The sequence below is a fragment of the Mus pahari genome, chromosome X, assembly GCF_900095145.1.
Source record: "Mus pahari chromosome X, PAHARI_EIJ_v1.1, whole genome shotgun sequence".
Lineage (NCBI taxonomy): Eukaryota > Metazoa > Chordata > Mammalia > Rodentia > Muridae > Mus > Mus pahari.
In genome coordinates, this window is record NC_034613.1 from 74,981,523 (window position 1) to 75,004,209 (window position 22,687).

The 22,687-nt window shown below is 35.5% G+C and overlaps 1 protein-coding gene across 2 annotated transcripts in view; it reads right to left on the reverse strand.

Moving 5' to 3' along the window:
- The window catches only part of Il1rapl1 (interleukin 1 receptor accessory protein like 1), a 1,306,889-nt gene that overhangs the window by 652,153 nt on the left and 632,049 nt on the right, over positions 1-22,687 (reverse strand). For both annotated transcript variants that reach the window (XM_021187610.2, XM_029534406.1), the window contains exon 3: positions 5,715-5,994. In XM_021187610.2, the coding sequence (XP_021043269.1) occupies positions 5,715-5,994 (280 nt within the window). The remainder of the gene's footprint in view (positions 1-5,714; positions 5,995-22,687) is intronic.

A 22,687-nucleotide genomic window follows, 5' to 3' on the forward strand; every position in this document is an offset into this window, starting at 1 on the left:
GGAACTCACTCTGTAGACCAGGCTGGCCTCGAACTCAGAAATCCGCCTGCCTCTGCCTCCCAAGTGCTGGGATTAAAGGCGTGCGCCACCACGCCCAGCTCTGTGTCCCTCTTCTAAGTGGGATTGAAGCACCCATACTTTATCCTTCCATCTTGTTAGCTTCATATGGTCTGTGAGTTGTATCATGCGTAATCTGAGGTTTGGGGCTAATATCCACTTATCAGTGAGTACATACCATGTATGTCCTTTTGGGACTGGGTCACCTTACTCAGGATGGTATTTTCCAGTTCCATCAATTTGCCTGCAAAATTTGTGAAGTTGTTTTTAGTAGCTGAGTAATATTTCATTGTGAATTTTACCACTTTTTCTGTATCCATTCTTCCACTGAGGGACATCTGGGTTCTTTCCAGCTTCTGGCTATTATAAATAAGGCTGCTATGAACATAATGAAGCATGTGTCCTTGTTATATGTTGGAGTTTTTTGGATTATATGGCTAGTAGTAATATAGCTTGGTCTTCAGGTAGAAATATTTTCAATATTCTGTGGAGTCACCAAATAAATTCTCAAAGTGGTTATACCAGCTTGCATTTGCACCAGGAATGGAGGAGTGTTCCTCTTTTTCCACATCCTCACCAGCATCTGATGTTGCCTGTGTTTTTCAACTTAGCCATTCTGATTGGTGAAAAGTGGAATCTCAAGGCCATTTTATTTGCATTTCCCTGATGACTAAGGATGTTGAACATTTCTTTAGGTGCTTTTCGGACATTCAGTATTAGTTGAGAATACTTTGTTTAGCTCTGTACCCCATTTTTAAATAGGATTATTTATTTTCTTGTTTTTTTTTTTTTTCTGATTTGGTTTGCTTTGAGTCTAACTTCTTGAGTTCTTTATATATTATTTTGCATATAAACCCTTTGTAAGATTACAGTTAGGCAAGATTTTCCCCATCTGAAGGATGCTATTTTGTCCTATTGACAGTATCCTTTGCCTTATAGAAGCTTTTAAGTTTTATGATGTCCTATTTGTCAATTGATTTTTCCCCTTCTCCCTGAATTTTTATTAGATATTTTCTTTATTTACATTTCAAATGTTATCCCCTTTCCTGGTGTCCCTTTTTGAAACCCCTGCTATCTGCTCCCCACTTCCCCTGCTTGCCAACTCATCCGCTCCCACTTTCTGGCACTATACTGAGACATAGAACCTTCACAGGACCAAGGGCCTCTCCTCCCATTGACAACCGACTAGGCCATCCTCTGCTACATATGCAGCTAGAGCCATGAGTCACAACATGTGTTTTCTTTGGTCGTTGATTTAGTCCTAGGAAACTCTGGGAATACTGGTTAGTTCATACTGCTGTTCCTCCTAAGGGGGTGCAACTCCTTCAGCTCCTTGGGTACTTTTCTCTAGGTCCTTCATTGGGGACCCTGTGCTACATCTAATGAATGACTGTGAACATCCACTTCCTTATTTGTCAGGCACTGGCAGAGACTCTCAGGAGACAGCTATATCAGGTTCCTGTCAGTAAGATCTTGTTGGTATCCACAATAGTGATTGGGTTTGGTAGTTGTATTTGAAATGGATCCCCAGGTGGGGCAGTCTCTGGAGGAACATTCCTTCAGTCTCTGCTTCACACTTTGTCTCTGTAACTACTTCCATGGGCATTTTGTTGCCTATTCTAAGAAGGAACAAAGTATACACACTCTGGTCTTCCTTCTTCTTGAGTTTCATGTATTTTGCAAATTGTATCCTGGTTATTCTAAAGTTCTGGGCTAATATCCACTTATCAGTGAGTGCATATCATGTGTGTTCTTTTGTGTTTGGGTTACCTCACTCAGGATGATATCNTCCAGATCCATCCATTTGCCTAAAATTTTCAAAAATTAATTGTTTTTAATAGCTGTGTAATAGTACTCCATTGTGTAGATGTACCATATTATCTGTATCCATTGCTCTGTTGAGGGACATCTTTGTTCTTTCCAGCTTCTGGCTATTATAAATAAGGCTGCTATGAACATAGTGGAGCAATTATTACCAGTTGGAACATCTTCTGGGTATATGCCCAGGAGAGGTATTGCTGGATCTTCTGGTAGTACTATGTCCAATTTTCTGAGGAATTGCCAGACTGATTTCCAGAGCAGTTGTAACAGCTTGCAATCCCACCAGAAATGGAGGAGTGCTCCTCTTTCTCCACATCCTCTCCAGCATCTGCTGTCATCTGAAATTTTGTTGGTTTTTTTGTTGTTGTTTGTTTTGTTTTTTGAGATAGGGTTTCTCTGTGTAGCCCTGGCTGTCCTGGAACTCACTCTGTAGACCAGGCTGGCCTCTAACTGAGAAATCTGCCTGTCTCTGCCTCCCAAGTGCTGGGATTAAAGGAGTGCAACAACACCGACCGGCTTGAAATTTTGATCTTAGACATTCTGATTGGTATGAGGTGAAATCTCAGGGTTGTTTTGATTTGCATTTCCCTGATGATTAAGGATGTTGAACATTTTTTCAGGTGTTTCTCAGATATTCAGTATTCCTCAGTTGAGAATTCTTTGTTTAGCTCTGTACCCCATTTTTTAATAGGTTTATTTGAATTTTTGAGTCCAGCTTCTTGAGTTCTTTGTATATATTGAATAGTAGTACCCTATCTGATTTAGGATTGGTAAAGATCCTTTCCCAATCTGTTGGTGGCCTTTTTGTCTTATTGACAGTATCTTTTGCCTTACAGAAGCTTTGCAGTTTTATGAGGTCCCATTTGTCAATTGTTGATCTTATAGCACAAGCCATTGTTGTTCTGTTCAGGAATTTTTCCCCTGTGCCCATATGTTTAAGCCTCTTCTCCACTTTCTCCTCTATAAGTTTCAGTGTCTCTGGTTTTGTGTGGAGTTCCTTGATCCACTTGGACTTGAGCTTTGTACAAGGAGATAACCGCCAGTTGAACCAGCACCATTTGTCTCTATCCAGTTTATTCTATGAAGCCACAATTACTCTGATACCTAAACTATGCAAATACCTAACAAAGAAAAGAGAACTTTGGATCAATTTCCTTTACGAATATTGATGCAAAAATACTCAAGGAAATTCTCGCAAACTGAATCCAAAGACACATCAAAATGATCATCCATCATGATCAAGTAGTTTCATCCCAGGGATACAGGGATGGTTTAACATATGGAAATCCATCAACATAATTTACTATATAAACTAACCCAAAGGAAAAATATACATGATCATCTCATTAGATGATGAAAAAGCATTTGACAATATCCAACACCTCTTCATGATAAAAGTCTTTGAAAGATCAGGAATTTAAGGCCCATACCTAAACATAATAAAAGCAATATAGAGTAAACCAGTAGCCATCATCAAACTAAATGGAGAGAAACTTGAAGCAATCCCAATAAAATCAGGGAGAAAACAAGGCTGTTCTCTCTCTCTCTCTCTCTCTCTCTCTCTCTCTCTCTCTCTCTCGCTCGCTCGCTCGCTCGCTCGCTCCCAGTCTATTCAATATAGTACTTGACTTGAAGTTCTAGCCAGACCAACTACACAACAAAAGGAGGTCTCAAAGAGATACAAACTGGAAAGGAAAAAGTGAAAATATCACTATTTCCAGATGGTATGGTAGTATACATAAGTGACCCCCAAAATTCCAGCAGATAACTCCTAAACCATTTGTTAATTGTTGATCTTAGAGACTAAGCAATTGATGTTCTCTTCAGGAAAAATTCCCCTGTGCCAATGTATTCGAGGTTATTTTCCACTTTCTTTTCTACTAGATTCAGATTATCTGATTTTATGTGGAAGTCCTTGATCCACAGATAAACTAAACAGTAACATAACCCCTAAGTAAATAGAAGCAGTTATTAAAATCACCCAAACCAAAATAAAAAATGCCCATGGCCAGATGGTTTTAGTGCAGTATACTATCAGACCTGCAAAGAAGACCTAATTCCAATACTTATCAAACTCTCCTACCAAGTAGAAACATAAGGAACTCTTCCTAATTTGTTCTATGAAGTGACAGTTATGCTGAAAACTAAACCACCCAAAGACCCAACAAGGAAAGAGAACTTCAGATCAATTTTGCTTCTAAATATTGATGAAAAACTACTTGATAAAATTCTCACAAACCAATCCAGGAACACACCAAAATCATCATTCATCATGTTCATGTAGGCTTCATCCCAGGGATGAAGAGATGGTTCAATATAAATGGATATTCATCAATGTAACCCACTATATAAATATACTAAAGGAAAAAAAAAACATATGATCATCTCATTAGACGCTGAAAAAGCCTTTGACAAATTACAACACCCCTTTATGTTAAAGGTCTTATAAAGATCAGTAATTCAAGACCCATACCTAAACATAGTAAAAGCAATATACAGCAAAGCAATAGCCAACATCAAACTAAATGGAGAGAAACTTGAAGCAACCCCACTAAAATCAGGAAGAAAACAAGGCTGCTCTCTCTCTCTCCTAGTCTATTCAATAGTATGTGACTTGACGTTCTAGCCAGAGCAATTACACAACAAAAGGAGGTCAAAGGGATACAAATTGGAAAGGAAGAAGTCAAGGTATCACTATTATGTATGATATGATGGTATACATAAGTGACCCCAAAAATTCTACCAGAGAAATACTATACCTGATAAACAACTTCAGCAAAGGGGCTGGATATGAAATTAACTCAAACTAATTAGTAGCCCTCCTCTATACAAAGGATAAAGGGGCTGAGAAAGAGATTAGGGAAAAATACCCTTCACAACAGTTACAAATAATATAATATAAAATATCTTGGTGTAACTCTAACCAAGCATGTGAAAGATCTGTATGACAAGACCTTCAAGTCTCTGAAGAAAGAAAAAAAAAGCTCAGAAGATGGAAAGATCTCCCATGCTCATGGATTGGTAAGATTAGCATAGTAAAAATGGAAATGTTATCAAAAGCAATCTACAGAGATTTTTAACGGTTAATGTGTTAAATGGATACTGTTGTGATGCATTATTTTTAAGTAAATTGTAAACTTTTCATTTGAGTCTGAAAAAGATATATATATGCAATTAATTTCCTTAGGGTTGATAACAAACACTTGTTACTGATTTTAATCTTTGCCCAAGGAGACTTGGTACTTATTTATATTATTGGAAATTGTCATTAACAAAACTTTCTAGAGCAGAACCCTTACATTCCCTAATATAGCATGAATAATCTTCTTCATGTGTATATTCAAGCACCATACACACACATACACACACACACACACACACACACACACACACACACACACACACAGCATTACCAAAATCATCTTTGCAGGTGTGCATGAACCAGAGGTGTCTCTGCTCTGTCTGTCTGAGAAGGGCAATAACAAAATGTTACAGCTCATTTAGCAGTAAGCTGTGCATCTTTTCTGCAAGACTTTGCTTACATTTTATTTGCAACATTTTATTTCCTCTATAAATTTTATTTTCTAGTCTTTAGTAATTTCTGGCAACAGAAGTAGATACCCAGATGGTATCTCTTTTCTCCATAAGCTTGAAATAATGTCTCAATATAAACTCCAATCCCATTTTTTATGATTTACATTCTAAAACTTAATACGTGGCAGCACATGCAAATATTGAGACAATACATGTAATTGAATGTGACAGCAGGAAACTTTAAGTATTAGAAAATACTGTGTAGTATCATTGAGGCAAATATAATTTAATTAAAAGAGTACCTGATGACACAGGCATAAAGCCCACTGTCCTGTAGTAATGTTGGTCTGAACCAAATGGAATCTTCCTCTTTGCTCATTCTACTTCCATCAAAGGCGATAGGCTCTTCAAAATCTCCTGGACCAGAACTTTTATACCACATTAAGCTGAGTCCAGCACTTTGGGCGAGAGAATAGTTTGTTCTTATATAACCATAAAAGAGTGCACACTTGATTCTAACAGGTTCTCCCACCAAAACTTGGTACTTCTTGATATCAACAGACCAATCAGTGCATCCATCAGCTGCAGTAATAAAGAGAGGAGAGAGAAGAAAATAATTAGAGAAAAGAATTATCAATTCACTTATTCATTCATTTACTTAACTGTTTACAGAGCATATATATTGAGTCAGATTTATTCTAGACACATAGAATATACAGTGATGGATAATATAGAGATTTGTCCTCAAAAGTAGTTTACTTTGCTGCAAACATTGTATTTGTTTAGTTTTAGTTTGTATCACCAAGCTCATTATTTATTGTTAATCATCTATAAATATACTATTTAGCTTGCTCTGTAAAAGTAAATCCTGGCCTTCAAAATGTTTTTTCCAGTTGTTTGGGACCCACATAAAGACCAAGCTGCACATTTGCTACATATGTGGGGAACAGGAAGAGGGGAGTAAGCTAAGTCTAGAATGCGTATGCCCTTTGTTTGGTAGTTAGGTCCCTTAGAGCCCCAAGGGTCCAGGTTAGTTGACTCTATTAGTTTTCTTGTGGAGGTCTTATCCCTTTTGTGGTCCCCATTCTTTCCTCAAAAACTTCCATGAGTGTCTCCAAGATCCATGCAATGTTTGGCTGTGGGTATCTTTATCTTCCTGAGTCAGCTACTGAGTGAAGCCTTTCAGAGGACAGCCATGTCTGCAAGCATAACATAATATTATTCACAGTACCAGGGATTGTTTCTTGCCCATGGGATAGTTCTCTAGTTGGACCACTTATTGCTTAGCAATTCCCTTAGTCTCTACTCCATCCCTTGTCCCGGAATTTTTGTACACAGGATAAATTTGGGGTTGAAGATTTTTGTGGATGTGTTGGTGTCCCTATCACTCCACTGAGGTTCCTGCCTGGCTGTAAGAAGTGATCTTTTCAAGTTCCATATCCCCAGTGTTGTGAGTTGCAGCTGAGGTCATTCCTGTTGATTCTTTGGGAGTCTCCCCTATCCCTGGTCTCTGCCACGCCCTCAGAAATGTCTCCCACCTACTCACCCCCACCAGTTCTACATTCCATTCGTTCTCATGGCCATCTGGCCTGGAGAGGTGCTCAGGAGGGGGATCAGAAATTGGGATGTAAAATGAATTGTATAAAAAAAAAAAAGAAGAAGAAGAAGAAGAAGCTGGGCGTGATGGCGTTTGCCTTTAATCCCAGCATTCGGGAGGCAGAGGCAGGCGGATTTCTGAGTTCGAGGCCAGCCTGGTCTACAGAGCGAGTTCCAGGACAGCCAGGGCTAAAGAAAAAAACCCTAAAAAAAAAAAAAAAAAAAAAAAAAAAAAAAAAAAAAGGAAATTTAACTTTCCAGTAACGCTAAAATTCTGAAAATAAAATATAGGTACATTAAAAAAAAATTATTTTTCTTTTTTCTGATGTATTGAAGCTTTGTCAGTAGAGGGGGCTGGAGAGAAATTACTCTTTACCGATGCTGCTTACTTGGCGGGTTTTTGCAGCTTCCCCAGGACTCCTAAAGTGAATGGTATCCAGCAACTTTATTAAAAAAAAAAAAAAATCTATTCTTCAGGTAAGACATTTCCTAATGAATATTTCCCCTGGGAACGTTAGACAGAATGTTCCTGGAAACCCCAAGGGGCTGTTGTATTGCCATCAAGTTGTGCTAATGAAGAAACACTGTGATGTCTAACATTCAGTTAGAGAAAGCATGACAATGTTTTCTCAATAATGTTTGCATCTCTGTTCTGGTGAGAGAAAAATAATGGGATCCATTACTTGGAATTTCCATTTTATTTGTTAGGACAAGGGCAACTGGTCTACTATTAATTAAGGGTCTCTTTTGCCATGAACTGAATGTTTGTGTATCCCCCCTCCCCCTGCATACATGGAAGCAGTAACAACACACTATGTTAGTATTTGGAGATGGGTATTTGGAATTAGATTAGGTCAGAAGTCTGTGGCTCCTTCTGATAGGATTAGTGCCCTTAGATGTAGAGACATGAAAGCTTGTTCTTTTCTTCCATTGGGACTCACAAAGAGTTCATTGTGTAAGTACACAGAACAAAGGTAGCCACTTCTAGGTTATATAAAGAACCATCACTACAAGTGAATTGATTGGTACATTGATATTGGGCTTTCAGGTACTAGCACTGGGAGAAATAAGCTATCATTATATAAACCACATCATCTATTATATTTTGTTATGGTAGCCCAAGTAGTATAATATAATTTTTCTTGATATTAGTGTATCCCTTTAGTACTGCAATACCCTTTTACATTTGATAATTCTCTATAATTTGATAATTTATGATAGAAATTTTGTTTGAATTACAATGCCATTTCTTTCACTGATTAGACCCATATAGATAACATCAGAAATGAATATGTTATAGTTATGCATTATGGGAAGAAATAAAGTTAATTGAATTGAGCCCTGATAGCAGTTTCACAATCAGAGACAGAAGCAAGCAGTTACTTCTCTGACTGCTGAGAACACTGAGGAATTTATAAAGATGAAACTGTGGTGGCAAATAAAGAAGCAAAGGAGTAAGATTTTGTTGGATGTAAGTACCATGTTCCAAAGAAAATCTTAAGACCATTGTTTTCTCAGATCAACTATCATTGTGCAGCAATAATGACCTGGGACTTGCCATATGTCTAAGCTGCAATCCATTTGTCTCAGCTGCCAAATCTTAGCATAGCAGGCATATTCCAAGATATCTGGAGACAGCGTCTTTTAATATACGCTTCCTGACATACATACAAAACAACAGATTCTAACAATGGCTGAAACAACAACACTATTTGTATACTTGAGATGTCAGTAACTTCTAAGAAAAATATTACAAATGAAAAATGATCATGTTAAGGTCTATCAAAATATTTGAATAAATATTTAAGTGACAGAATTGTTTTTTTCTTTCAATATTTCTGGTGATTTTCATTATTTTTAGAATTTCTCCATTTTTCTTTCCTTTTACCAATTTTCCATTAATTAATATAAACTAAATTAGGTGAATAATTACATTTCATTCTACTATATAGCAACATCTCCTTAAGAGATGTTTTGGTTGTATAACAAAGAACTTTCTAACATTATGTAGCAAGACATCTAGTATCTTAAAAGGACATGTGATTACATAGAATTTTACTGGTACTGATGAAAATTACTATTGATACATTCAGTGCCTTCAGGTTTCCTTTATTTCAGGGCATATGTTCTACTTGGAAAAATTAGTAAAAATATTTCTAGATACTTTGGGCTATGTAAGTTAGCAGGTAAACTTTCAAATCCTCTGATTAAAAAGTATCACTACTAATTATGGAGAGCAATAATATGAGATCTGTTTTTCTTTCTTCCATAAAAACATCTCCTTCTATAAAGTCTTGATTAAGAAGTTCAACCTTCATTGAAAAGATTCCATGAGATTAGCCTCCTTTTGTACACCTCTGCACTACATATTCCTTTAAAACCAATGGGAGTTTATGAAGTTGGAAAACTATGTTGGAAAAGAAGAAAGCAATATCCTTATTTCTTTCTCATGCCACTCCAAAAATTTAAAACTAAGATGAAGGCAGTGATAGAATTGGGACTCAGAACTAATTGCTTTCCAGAGAGTTCATACTGAAGTATCGTTTCACGAACAAAAGCTATATACACTGGAAAATGTCAATATATTCAAATGAGATTAGAAAAAGTATTTTAATTAAGTCACTATTCCTACATATGTAAGAGCTCAAAATATTTCCATGGTAACAAGCTTAAAGGTTGAATTCTAAAAAATAATCTAATCATAGAACTCACACATATTGCATCCTAATATGAATATGTAAGTGTCAGGTGTGGTGGCACATGTCTGTAATTCACAAGAGTGAAGACAAGAGAATCAAGTGAGCAAGACCAGCATGAGGTAAACAGGGAATTTAAGGTCAATCTGTACTACTTAGCTAGACCCTACATATAAAAAAGAAAAAGGAAATAAGAAAGAAAAAACTTTAAAAAGTGGTGTACTTCAATGGTTAGGGGTACTTGATGGGCATGCATATGGTCCTGTGGCTAAACTAAATGTCAGTGATGAAAATAAAAAAAGACATCAATGATTTTCTCAGAAATGTTTAAGCCTCTTTCTCTTTTTCTAAGTTGATGAATCTTCTTTCTAGCTAATTTGTGAATTTTGAATACTCACAACTCAGTGGTTTCCTCTTTGAAATTTATACTTAATTGAGAAAAGCCACCTTTCAGGAAAATTGGGAACCTTTGGAGTATGGCCTATTGTCAAAAGATAGTATCCCAAGAGGATAATTGTGTAGTGAAGTGCTTAAGGCATTGTCAATCCTAGAATTAACAGGTGTCCTGCCCCTTACTCAGCTCCCAAATTCCTTGTCCTCATCCACCCCCATCCATGTACTATTTTCCCAGAAGATGATTTCTAATATCAATCACAAGCATGCCAAATCCTGTCTTGGGTTATGTTCTTTGAGTATGGCCTAACACATTATATACTTATGTATTGAGAACCAGGTTCATTTGAGGTCATAATCTTGTTGAAGATATACAAAACTTCATAACATAATGTGGGAATACAGAAATAAGAAATTCACATGAATGGTTCTGATAATATTGCATGGAAAGGAGATATTGGAGTTGTATGTGAAATTTTAGCAAGTTGATTATACAAAGAACAGACAGACAAATGCAGGTACAGGCATGAAGAGAAAAGTAAAGTCACACAAGTAAGATATTGTATAGTTTTATAAGTACTGCTAACAGATTTGTCTTGTATTTCAAATTTAAGGCAAAAAATATATATAAGGGAAAGAGGTAAACAAAGGAAGTTTCTGGAGTTTATGAGAGGTCAAAATGATGCTTAGATTCCTTATAAGAGCAATGGTGTACCTTGAAGCATTCAATCAGAGACTGGCTTTTATACGTTAATAGTTTTCCCCTTAATATACTGTGTGGAATTTTAGGTCAGAATATACATTAGAAAAAGGCCTTAAGCATGGAAGTCATATGCTGAAGGTCTGAATTCAGATAGATATAGTTTAAAATTAATATTTCTCAAAAATTTCAGAGGTACAAATGGGCAGGAGAAGGAAATTGAGTAAATACAAACAGCAAGAGAGCAAGAGAGAGGAATAAGGTCATTTTACTTTGTAACATGGTTTATACTGTTGTTACAGACTTTTACAATTTTCACAGCCAAATAGGACATCAACAGGTCTACATTTATAAAGTGGCAAGGTCTTTGAAATGTTTTTAATAATGTTCTAATTAAAAGGTTTTAGGCTATGAACATAGAGAGGAGTTTTAAAAGTCTCAGCAGATAGAGTTAAAGTGTTTGCTTGTATTTTCCATTTCTCTAAATGGCACTAACCACAATGTTAGTGAATGTCTGGCATAGTGGCATCCTTCGATTTTACCCTATGAATGAAAAGAAACTCAAAGCTAAAGACATGCTTATCAGTAATGAAAACAGGGCATGTGCATAATCGATTGCAGACACTGAACAAGAGACTGAGGCTAGATTTTGAATAGAAAATGTCAGATTCACTTTCAAAATATAAACTTCATAATTGAAAGCTGGAATAATTGTAATTTGTGTCATTTTAAGGGGAAAGAAGAAATGACATCAAACTATATGCACTGAGAATAATAAACCTCAACAAAAGCTAAATTTGGCATTAGACATCCATTCACAAAATGCACTGTCCCTAAATTTACTTTCCAGATCAACTTTATCATGGGGTATAAATCTTCCAGATTCTTGCCTTTAAAAATATTGATAAGTGGATATTAGCCCAGAAACTTAGAATACCCGAGATACAATTTGCAAAACACAAGAAAATCAAGAAGGAAGACCAACGTGTGGATACTTCATTTCTCCTTAGAATAGGGAACAAAATACCCATGGAAGGAGTTACAGAGACAAAATTTGTAGCTAAGTCGAAAGGATGGACCATCCAGAGACTACCCCACCCGGGGATCCATCCCATAATCAGCCACCAAACACAGACACTATTGCATATGCCAGCAAGATTTTGCTGAAAGGACCCCGATATAGCTGTCTCATGTGAGGCTAGGCAGTGCCTGGCAAACACAGAAGTGGATGCTCACAGTCATCTATTGGATGGAACACAGGGCCCCCAATGGAGGAGCTAGAGAAGGTACCCAAGGAGTTGAAGGGGTCTGCAACCCTATAGGTGGAACAACAATATGAACTAACCATAGCCCCTGAGCTTGTGTCTCTAGCTGCATATGTAGCAGAAGATGGCCTAATTGGCCATCATTGGGAAGAGAGTCCCCTTGGTCTTGCAAACTTTATATGCCCCCAGCCCAGGGGAACTCAAGGGTGAAGAAGTGTGAGTGAGTGGGTAGGGGAGCAGGGCAGGGGGAGGGTATAGGGAACTTTCGGGATAGCATTTGAAATGTAAATAAAGAAAATATCTAATAAAAATATTTATAATGTAACAACTTTGGAAGAGTGCTTTCAAATATTTTGGAGTCATCTGTGTGGATATTAAGGATTGATGTTTCTCAGGAGGCTCTGTCAATTATCAGAAACCCAGTGTCTAGAAATTCTTTGTCTGATAAGGCCTGAAAATTATAACCTATCAGCCTCTCAAATAGGTCATTTCCTGTGGGTGTAGACTTTGCTTTGCTGTAATCACATTCCTTCTGATATAGCATTGGCTGTTGAAGAGAATACAGCTGGTTCCAAGGTAAACAAAAACTGAATACCATAGTTTAGCCTTTATCATATTTCAGTCTCTAAATTCTAGCAGGTACTCTTAATTTAAACACAACAATATTGCTTTGCATGTTGTATACATTGTACAAACAATGCATTTGATTCCTGTTAACAAAATAGAAGGAAACATACACGAGAATAAGGCTTTCATAAAGTATTATTTTAGCATAACAAATTATAAATTGGGACAAGCAGTTAATAAACAATAATAAGGTTCATTCAACAATTGTCTATATCATTGAATAAACAAAAACTGTCAATTAGAATGGCAATATGGAGATTAAGTAAATCATATTTCAAATCAGTCTTTAGGGATTCTAGTCTCTGACAGTCTTGGGCCAATTTGTAGTGGTATCACTACAACTGTGAAAATGTTCTTGAGACTTAGATATCGAGAGAAACTAGAAATAGCCTTTTAAAAGTAGAGATAACTCAATTAGAATGTCACACATTATATTTTGATCACATTCAGCTCTCTGTCCACATCCTAAATTTAATGCCCATTCTATACAACACAAGTTTGTGTGTTCCAAATTTAAAAATTATTCACTGAGTCCTATAAATATTGTCTATATATTCTCATATATCTAGCCGTTAAACGAAGGATATTAGACCTATTAAGAACCATTCTCTTTTAAAATGCTAATTCTCCCTCTTATGGCAGCTATCAATTATCAACAGCTCCTCAGGAGTGGGATTTTGTGGCTACCTCTCCAATTCATGATGGTATTTTTGTCTCTTTTTAACACATCTTGGGCAACAACATCAAAACTGAGGGCAAGTCAATGGATATTGGAATAATGATCTGGTGTTAATCTTCTCTGCACTGCATATAATTAATTAATAAAGCTCTACGCTCTTCCTGACTGTCTTGGTCATGTTCTCTTATTATCTCTCTCTCTCTAATGTGTGCTTGTGTGTGTGTGTGTGTGTGTGTGTGTGTGTGTGTGTGTGCTCCTGCTGGAACTAAACACACATTTTTACCTATCTGCACTTAAAAGATAAACCCTTCCATTGATATATATATATGTGTGTGTATATATGTGTATATGTATATGTATATATCCTTACCTCTTAAATATCCTTCTGATAACCTGATATATTTGTATATCTTTACATTTGTAGTTTTTGCATAATGTAAACACCTTGTCCAGAGTAAAGCAAGTCAGTTTAGCAATTGTATTTCTAAAAGTAAAGGTTGAAAAAATATACAACTAAGATAAAAAGGAACATCAGTAATATTGACTCTAGGTTCTCTAGTCACCTCTCCTTGTATTCTTCTAAGATTACAGAAATTTGTGCTTCCAAGTAGAAATTTGTGCTTCACCCACACTATAACTTAAAACACATGTGCATACACACGCACTCATTCACCACATATTTTACTCTAACTTGCCTTTTTTATAATTACCCTGTAAATTTCCCTTAGTATCTCTTGTATTAAAATAATTTTCCTTTCTAATAAGGCATCTTCTTCTGTGGAAGTGAAAGGAAGTACAGAACTATATAGGTAGTGCTTTCATTTGTCCTTGCTCTAGGTATATTCATACTAGACTTAGATTTTTTTTTCATGTGTTAACTTCCTTTGGGTGTTGGAATCTATTTGATCAGTATCTTCTATAAAGAATCAGATGGAAAATAATTATGAAAAGCAGTCAGACTTAAATGAGTTAATGAAAACTCTATGCTTAACCTGTCTTGTCTGTCCATTACAGTATGTCATTTACTACCCTGTTCTCATTGTTGTCCAGGGAATGTTATAAATGCTCATGGTATTGTGATGAAAATAATAAAAATGCAATTATTAGAGATGCCAGATAATAATCATAGTACTATAATAGATCAAGAAGTAAAAATCAGTCTCATCCTTAGCTCTGCAGGAGAATACCTGCAACAGCCTTCCCTGCCTACCTCCTCCCATCTCCTGTGGATCCCACAGATCCTCCCCTTCGAACTTCCTTTCCCCAATTCACTGGTTTGTCCCAGCCACCCACTGCAGTAGGCACCTTCTGCTAACACATGAGCTGCTCCTGCCTGGGTAACAAGTAGACAGACACACCTCTCCTTCTTCTCTTCCAGATCCACACCCACAATCTCATCCCCAGCTCTTTTCTTTTATGATCTATGCCAAACAGAAGATTACAAAGATCTTCTCCTCCAGAGATTCATAGACTAGTTTCCCTTTTGAACACAGATGAAAAAATACTCAATAAGATATTGTGATCTGGATCCAAGAACACAACAAAAAGAACCATGATCACATAGGCTTCATGGCAGATATACAAGGATGATGATTCAATATATGAAAATCAGTAAATGTAATCTATCATATAAACAAACTGAAAGAAGAAACACAAGATATCCTCTTTAGATGGAGAAAAGATATTTGAGAAATTCCAACCCCCTTCCATGATGAGAGTCCTAGAGAGATTAGTGATACAAGGGACACACCTAAACATAATAAAGGGACATACCTAAACATAATAAAAATACAACAAGCTGATGCTAAGAACAAATTAAATGGAAAAATAAAAGCAATGCTATTAAAAGTAGGTACAAAACAATTTGTACACTCTATATATACCTATTGCTAAAGCAATAAGATAACTGAAGGAGATCTGGGGATACAAATTGGAAAGGATAAATCAATGTATCTTTAATCAAAAATGATTTGATAATGTATATAAGTGCCTCTAAAATTCTACCAGGGAACTCCTACAGCTGATACACATTTTCAGCAAAGTAACTGTATGCAAGATCAACTCCCCCACATCAAAATCCCTCCTACATTTAAATGACAAGTATATGAGAAAGAAATCAGGGAAAAATGCCTTCTCAATAGCCTCAAATGATATAAAATATCTTGGGGAAACTCTAACCAAGCAACTGAAAGATTTGTGAGATAAAGGCTTTAAGACATTGAAGAATAAAATTGTAGAAATTATCAGAAGATGGAAAGATCTCCCATGTTCATGACTCAATAAGATTAACATAGGAGTAATGGCCATTCTACCAAAACCAATCTACAGATTCAATGCACTCCCATTAAAACCTTGAAAAGAAAATTCTCAACTTCATATGAAAAACAAAACAAAACAACAAAATAGAGTAGTAAAATAATTCTGAACAAGAAAACAACTTCTGAAGGTCTCTCCATTCCTAATTTCAAGCTGTATTTCAGAGCTGTGGAAATAAAACTGTATGTTATTGACATAAAAACAGACCAATTTGGGATGGAATATAAAGATAGGTATCCAGAATTGAGGAGGTTGGAGGAATGATACAGAACCCAGTGCAGTAGAAACTTACTAAAATATTTGAAGGTGATCCCAATAAAGTCTTCTAATAATAGGGAATATAGACTCAGAGCAGGCTAACCAAATGAGGTTTTCAGTACTGGGAATAGGTTGCATGTAATTGAATTATTGGCCAAGAGAGTCCCATGGAAATCCTGAAACAATCCAGTTTGTTGTTTTAAGGTAGAGCAGATAGTTTGAAGATTTATAGGAAGGAAACAAAAGTGAGAGACCACAAATCTTAAGGATTTTCCTCACGAGAAACAAAAAAACAAAAAACAAACAAACAAACAAACAAAAAACAGATAGCCTTCATATTCCTAAAGGTTGAAAGAAATCTAGAAATTCTCATCAAACTGCATCTCTCATTAATTAAGAATTCCTGTGTTCATTTTCTTGTCTTTTCCATTTTCTTCTCTTGTCTATACTCATTTTATCTACATCCATTTATAATCAGCACATACCATAAATAATATATAGTAGCTTTTTGGTACTGTTATAGGAAAGTACTGCAAACTTCATAGCTAAATATATTGTGTACTTATTCTCTTATGGTTCTGGAGCCTACACCCCTGAAGTCAAGATGTTAGCAATGTTGATTTTCTGAGTAAAAATCTGCCTATGTCTTCCTAACTTTTGATGACTGCTCATAGTTTAACATGGAGTCCCTTATAGAAAGTAAGTTAAGGAAGCAGAAGCCTGAAGCAGTTGTTTATATCACAAACACAGTAAAGGAGAAGAGAGCACTATTTCTTGCCACTTACTTTCCTATCAGTATGTCTACATTCCAGCATCTGGCCAGAGAAGGGCACCCCCTACAGTGGGCAGATCTTCCTAACTCATTGTAATCAAGATCCTGTAAAGTTGACAACACTAATCAGCATAAGTATTACCTTGGAGTTAATAAGAAAATTAACAAAGATCAAAAATATTTGATCTTGTGCCCCTAGAGCCAAGAGGAAGTGAGGGATAGCAGCCATCAGATATACAAAATAAAGACTCAGAATAAGTGTCTCAGATAATTGGTTTGAACAATAGCAAGAGACTGAATTTGGTCTATGTTTATGGTTCAGTTGCATTCTCTAGACTCACAGCCTGACTAGGAGTTCTTCAAGTACCCTACTCCAAACTCAACATTTATTGAAGCTAACCAAACACTTCCTTTAGAACCCCTCTCACTTTGCCTTTTAAAATCAGATATTTGCTTTTGACCTTTTTAATGGGAAATATGGAGCAGTTTCTCATTCTGTGTAAGATTATTATTCTCACCTTGTTCTGTACTAATTCAACTGGAGACATCTTTGAACCTCCATCTTTCTATTCTCAACATTTAAAATGAAACAAAAAAAATGTCTAAAACAGAGACTAAAATAAAATTGATGCTCCTTTTTTCATTTTTTTCAGTTTATCTGAACCAAAAATAAAAAACAAAAACAAAAAACAAACAAGACATCTCATCATTTGGACCAACAAAAGCAGATACAGATAATATGGCAAAAATGGTTTATTTGATTTTGTTTTTGTGAACATACATAGGATTCAATAAAATCTGTATATATTCTTGTTAATGTTCCATTTATTAAAAGTAAAACAGGCCCTTGGGAAAAGGATAGATGTGTTTGCAAGGAAAGAAAAAGACTGGAATTCGGAATCTCACCACCAGTGTGAATGCTGAGTGAGTGTGATAGTCTGACTGCATTTCTAGCATTTGGAAAGAGGAGACAAGGAATTAACAGAGAGACCAGGGTTCTACAGACTTCCAATGTCTTCCTTGGGCTTCTATGTGCTCCAGCATACACATAGGTGAACACCAGTACAAACATGTGTGTACCCTCACACTTGCAAAGATGCTTATACACATGAACAATGCAGACATGGACAAATGCCAAAAAGTTAATAACTCTATACTGTTAATTCAATGATAAAGATATTAAATTATTCTGAGTTTCAATTTATTCATTTGTTTGGAACCAGCAGGTACATGTCACACAACATGCATGTGGAAGTTAGAGGACAAGTTTTCAACTTGTAGGAGTTGGTCCTCCTTTTCCATCATAGGAATCCTAAGGGTTGAATTCATATTATCAAGCTTGGCAACAAGTACTTTAACATAGTAAGCCATCTCATTACTCTATTTTTTAAAGTCATTCAATTATTTATTTGGGATTTTTAATTGAATCTATAGCTATATAATCTAGTGAATAATTATCTGAATTTATGTCTCAAAAATTAGAAACTGACCCTTTTTGACATCCTTATATCTGTAGCTTGTTTAAGTCTAATTAGATAATGAGAATTATCTATATATCTATATGTATTTGGTTACTTAAGTTAAATATTTATTTACATTGACAGACATTCAATATCTTATGTGTTAGCACATTCAAAATGTTTGTGTTTTTTAAGATATTCTGTGTTAGAGAATTTGGAATAAGTAACATTAGTACTTTACTTATAACACTATAAGCTGCATACCTTTTTGAATCAGAGAAATTTGATTATACAAGTCAGAATACACTTCAAATCTCAATAAATCCTTTATGATCTACCAAACAGTACATTGTTTTGTATTCCTTAGGCAAAACATTTATTCATGTATATTTTTAAAAAACTCCTCTGTTTGGATGACAAAATAGGTACAGTTGTACATTATGAAAGTATTGTTAGTGTTGGGTATTTTGCACCTCTGAGATACTTGCTAGATATTGGGCTCAATAAGAACATGATGAGCAACAGGCAAAACAAGCAATGATCAAATTTAATTCTTTCCCCAATTTAGAGGTTCCTTACATGGAAAGGCCTGTTGGATGGCAAGCTATTGGCCCTATAAATTGGCCCTTTATAGAGAATAGCAGGGCTCAAAGCATAGATTTACTTTGATTTTATTTTCGATTTAGAGCAAGCAGCAGAGCTGAATTATATTTTTAAAGATTGCAAGTTATAAAAGGTCTTTAATTTTATAAAATTCCCAAGCAGACTACTGTTTTTAGCAATAGACATATAAAAAATCATGTACTGCAGTTAAAATCATATTTGACATAACCCCACGTGGGATATCTACATTTTACTACCTGTTACCTCTTTTTCTCTAGTACTGGTTTTGGGGGAAATCATCTTTTCTAGGGACAGTCATGGGCATACCTCTATTCAATAAAAACATGAGTGGAGGCATTTCAGTACTAGAACCAGCAATGTCAGAGAAACAGGACAAAGGGTTTATTTTGTACTCTCACTCCATAACTGCTTGCCATTTTTCTTTTTTGTTTTTCTTTTCTGCAGCGAATTAACAGAGAGTAAAATATGGCTGGAAAGATAAAAACGATAATTTAAGAAAGAGATGAAATTTAAACTGAGCCTGAAATCCCATTGTAATACTCAATAAGAGGAAATTTTGACTTCATATAATAGCCCAGGTATGGAGGCAAATAAAGGGTAAAGTTCAGAAATAGGGCTTGATAATTTGCATTACTAAAATGGCTATAGGTGGTTCTTGAGGTTCATGAGTGCTATTTATGGATCACTGCCTTAAAGAATGTCTGGTAAGATGGCTAAGTGGGTAAGAACACCGGACTGCTCTTCTGAAGGTCTGGAGTTCGAATCCCAGCAACCATATGGTGGCTCATAACCATCTGTAACAAGATCTGACTCCCTCTTCTGGAGTGTCTGAAGACAGCTATAGTGTACTTACATAAAATAAATCAATCTTAAATAAATTCTAAAACAGTACTAAATCTATTTTCCTGAAGTTCTACTAGAAATCAAATCCCTCCCTTAAAAAAAAAAAATGTCTGGGAAGGGAGTGGTATTATCTGTTCTGCAATTTAGAAGGATCACTACAGTTGCAATAACATGGAAAAGTTGGGATTGGACAGTTTGAAGTCAGATCATTTAAGACTTTTCTCTTTCTCTTTTGTCTTTAAGTAAGAAAGTTTAAGAAATGACAACACTAAGAAAGGGAAGAAGTAGAGGAATAACCTGTAGGAGGTTGAGATGGATGCAATTATGAGGAAGGAGGAATTAAGAATACCTAAGGATTCAAAACAGGATTTCAGAGAAGATTATGACATCACTAAAGACAAGAAGGTACATGGGCTGCTATCAGCAAGCAGATGATGGATTTGGCTGATGTAAAAGTCCCATTAGCTTATACGTTGTTTTTGGTCATTATTACAAGTATATTTTTTTAAATGTTACTTTTTAGATGTTCAATCTGTGCAACAAAAGAGCAGAATACAGTATATTCTATTCGCATCATGAGTTCTGCTAAGCACTCAAGACACTGACTAGAGAAAAATTCAAGTGAAATAGGATATTTTTTGTATTTTAATATGGATATGTTTTATGCTGATAATATCAAGCAGTTATTGAAAAGATAAGACAAATTTGTATATAGTTTTTAAGTAATTTTATGGAAATTAAAAAGATGCATCATTTAACTGATGCTACTTTTATTTTTATTATAGTAGAAATGGTTCTATGGAAATACAATATGATTTAAACATATGTATTTAGCACACTATTTTTAGAAATTCACCAATATTAAAATATTTATATGTATATCTAAATGGATAGGAACATACTGACTAATGAAAATTTGTTCAGTATATATAAAAATGGCTGTATACCTCCTCTAAGATCTTGCTTCATAGATCAAAAGCCAAGAGGTTATTTTATTTAAAAACTATTTACTTACATACCATTGGACTGGAGAAGAAAACCAGGTAAGATCAGAAAAATGCTAAATTTTTGTGTGTTTTCATTTGTTTTACCTGAGATTACCTGAAGTATATAGAGTTTATAAATAAACTTATATTTGCTTAAGGTATGCAAAGTGGTGTTTTAGAATGCATATGCAATCTAAATTGTTGAATTCCAGTACAGAAGAGGACTATGAATGTTAAGATGTACTTTCTACATTTTGTTGCTATTCTTTCCAATATGCTGTAAACAATCATGTCAAGCCAGAGTCTGTAGATAGCAGAAAATCACATGCATTCAGGCTTTGTTGATTTTAATTTATTTTTCCTATCTTTGAGCATAGAGCCTTTGGCTTGGGGGTGAATTTGTACACATTTCAGGTGGCTATTAAGTTTGAAGGCAAGTTTTTACTTGAAATTGTATATCAGACATTTGTTCATATGATTAAACTCAAAACATATGTTCATCTCTGTGTAACTTAGCAATTCAACTATCTTCAAGTGCTGGCTTAAGCAAGATTATCTTTACCATCTGACTATTAGTACTGGCTACAATCAAAACTGGAAGATGCTGAGGATCACTACCTCATGCCTATATTTGTTGTTATTTCAGTGAGTTTAAATGTTCAGTAATGAGATTCTTGTATATATCTGGTTGAATGATAAATAAAGAGGGGTATATGACATTTCACGGCTAATGTAACTCAGTGTGCTTTCTTTGGCTACCTCCCAAAATAATAATAATATTAATAAAATAAAAATTTAAAAAGCAAGTAAGCAAGCAAGCAATCTAGCAAACAAGCAAACAAACAATAAAATATAGCAATATATATATTGATACTCTCAAACCTTAAAATTATCTTAGTGGTCATACCACAACTTTAAAAATATTACATAAAATAGAAAAAGTAGGAACTGTTAAGAAGAACGATCTTACAATATATAATATGTGCCACCTATGGAAGGGAACATAAATGATTTAATTCTTTGTTTTTTTCATTTACAGAATTCTCATTGTATTCAAGACAGTGATATAGTAGGACTAAGGCATCTAATGAACTTACTACATAGACATGTTTCTCTTACAATAAACTTGCAAATCATTTTATTTTCTCACAATATTTTCATGGTGAAGACATAAAATTTACCTCAACCCTCTCTCTTTTTTCTAAGGCCAGAAGATCTTCCAACTGGTAATAAGGACACATGCTCCACTATGTTCATAGCAGCCTTATTTATAATAGCCAGAAGCTGGAAAGAAGCCAGATGTCCCTCAATAAGGAATGGATACAGAAACTGTGGTACATTTACACAATGGAGTACTACTCAGCTATTAAAAACAATGAATTTATGAAATTCTTGGGCAAATGGATGTATCTGGAGGATATCATCCTTAGTGAGGTAACCCAATTACAAAAGAAGTCACTAGATATGCACTCACTGATGAGCGGATGTTAGCCCAGAAACTTAGAATACCCAAGATACATTTTGCAAAACACCGAAAACCAAAGACCATTGTGTGGATACTTGTGTCTGGCAAACACAGAAGTGGATACTCACAGTCAGCTACTGGATGGAACACAGGGCCCCCAATGGAGGAGCTAGAGAAAGTACCCTAGGAGCTGAAGGGGGAAGCAACCCTGTAGGTAGAACAACAATATGGACTAACCAGTACCCCCTGAGCTCATGTCTCTAGCTGCATATGTAGCAGAAGATGGCCTATTTGGCCATCATTGGGAAGAGAGGCCCCTTGGTCTTGTAAACTTTATATGACCCAGCACAGGGGAAGGCCAGTGCCAAGTAGTGGGAGTGGGTGGGTAGGGGAGGAGGGGCGGGGGTGGGGGTATAGGGAACTTTCAGGATAACATTTGAAATGTAAATAAAGAAAATAATAATAAATAAATTTAAAAAAAGAATGTGTAATTCTTGTTGATATCAATTTAGGCAAACAAAGATATTTGATCAATAGACATATTTATTTCCTTTTTACTGTTATTTACTTTTTCTGTCCTCAGGATTTAACCTAG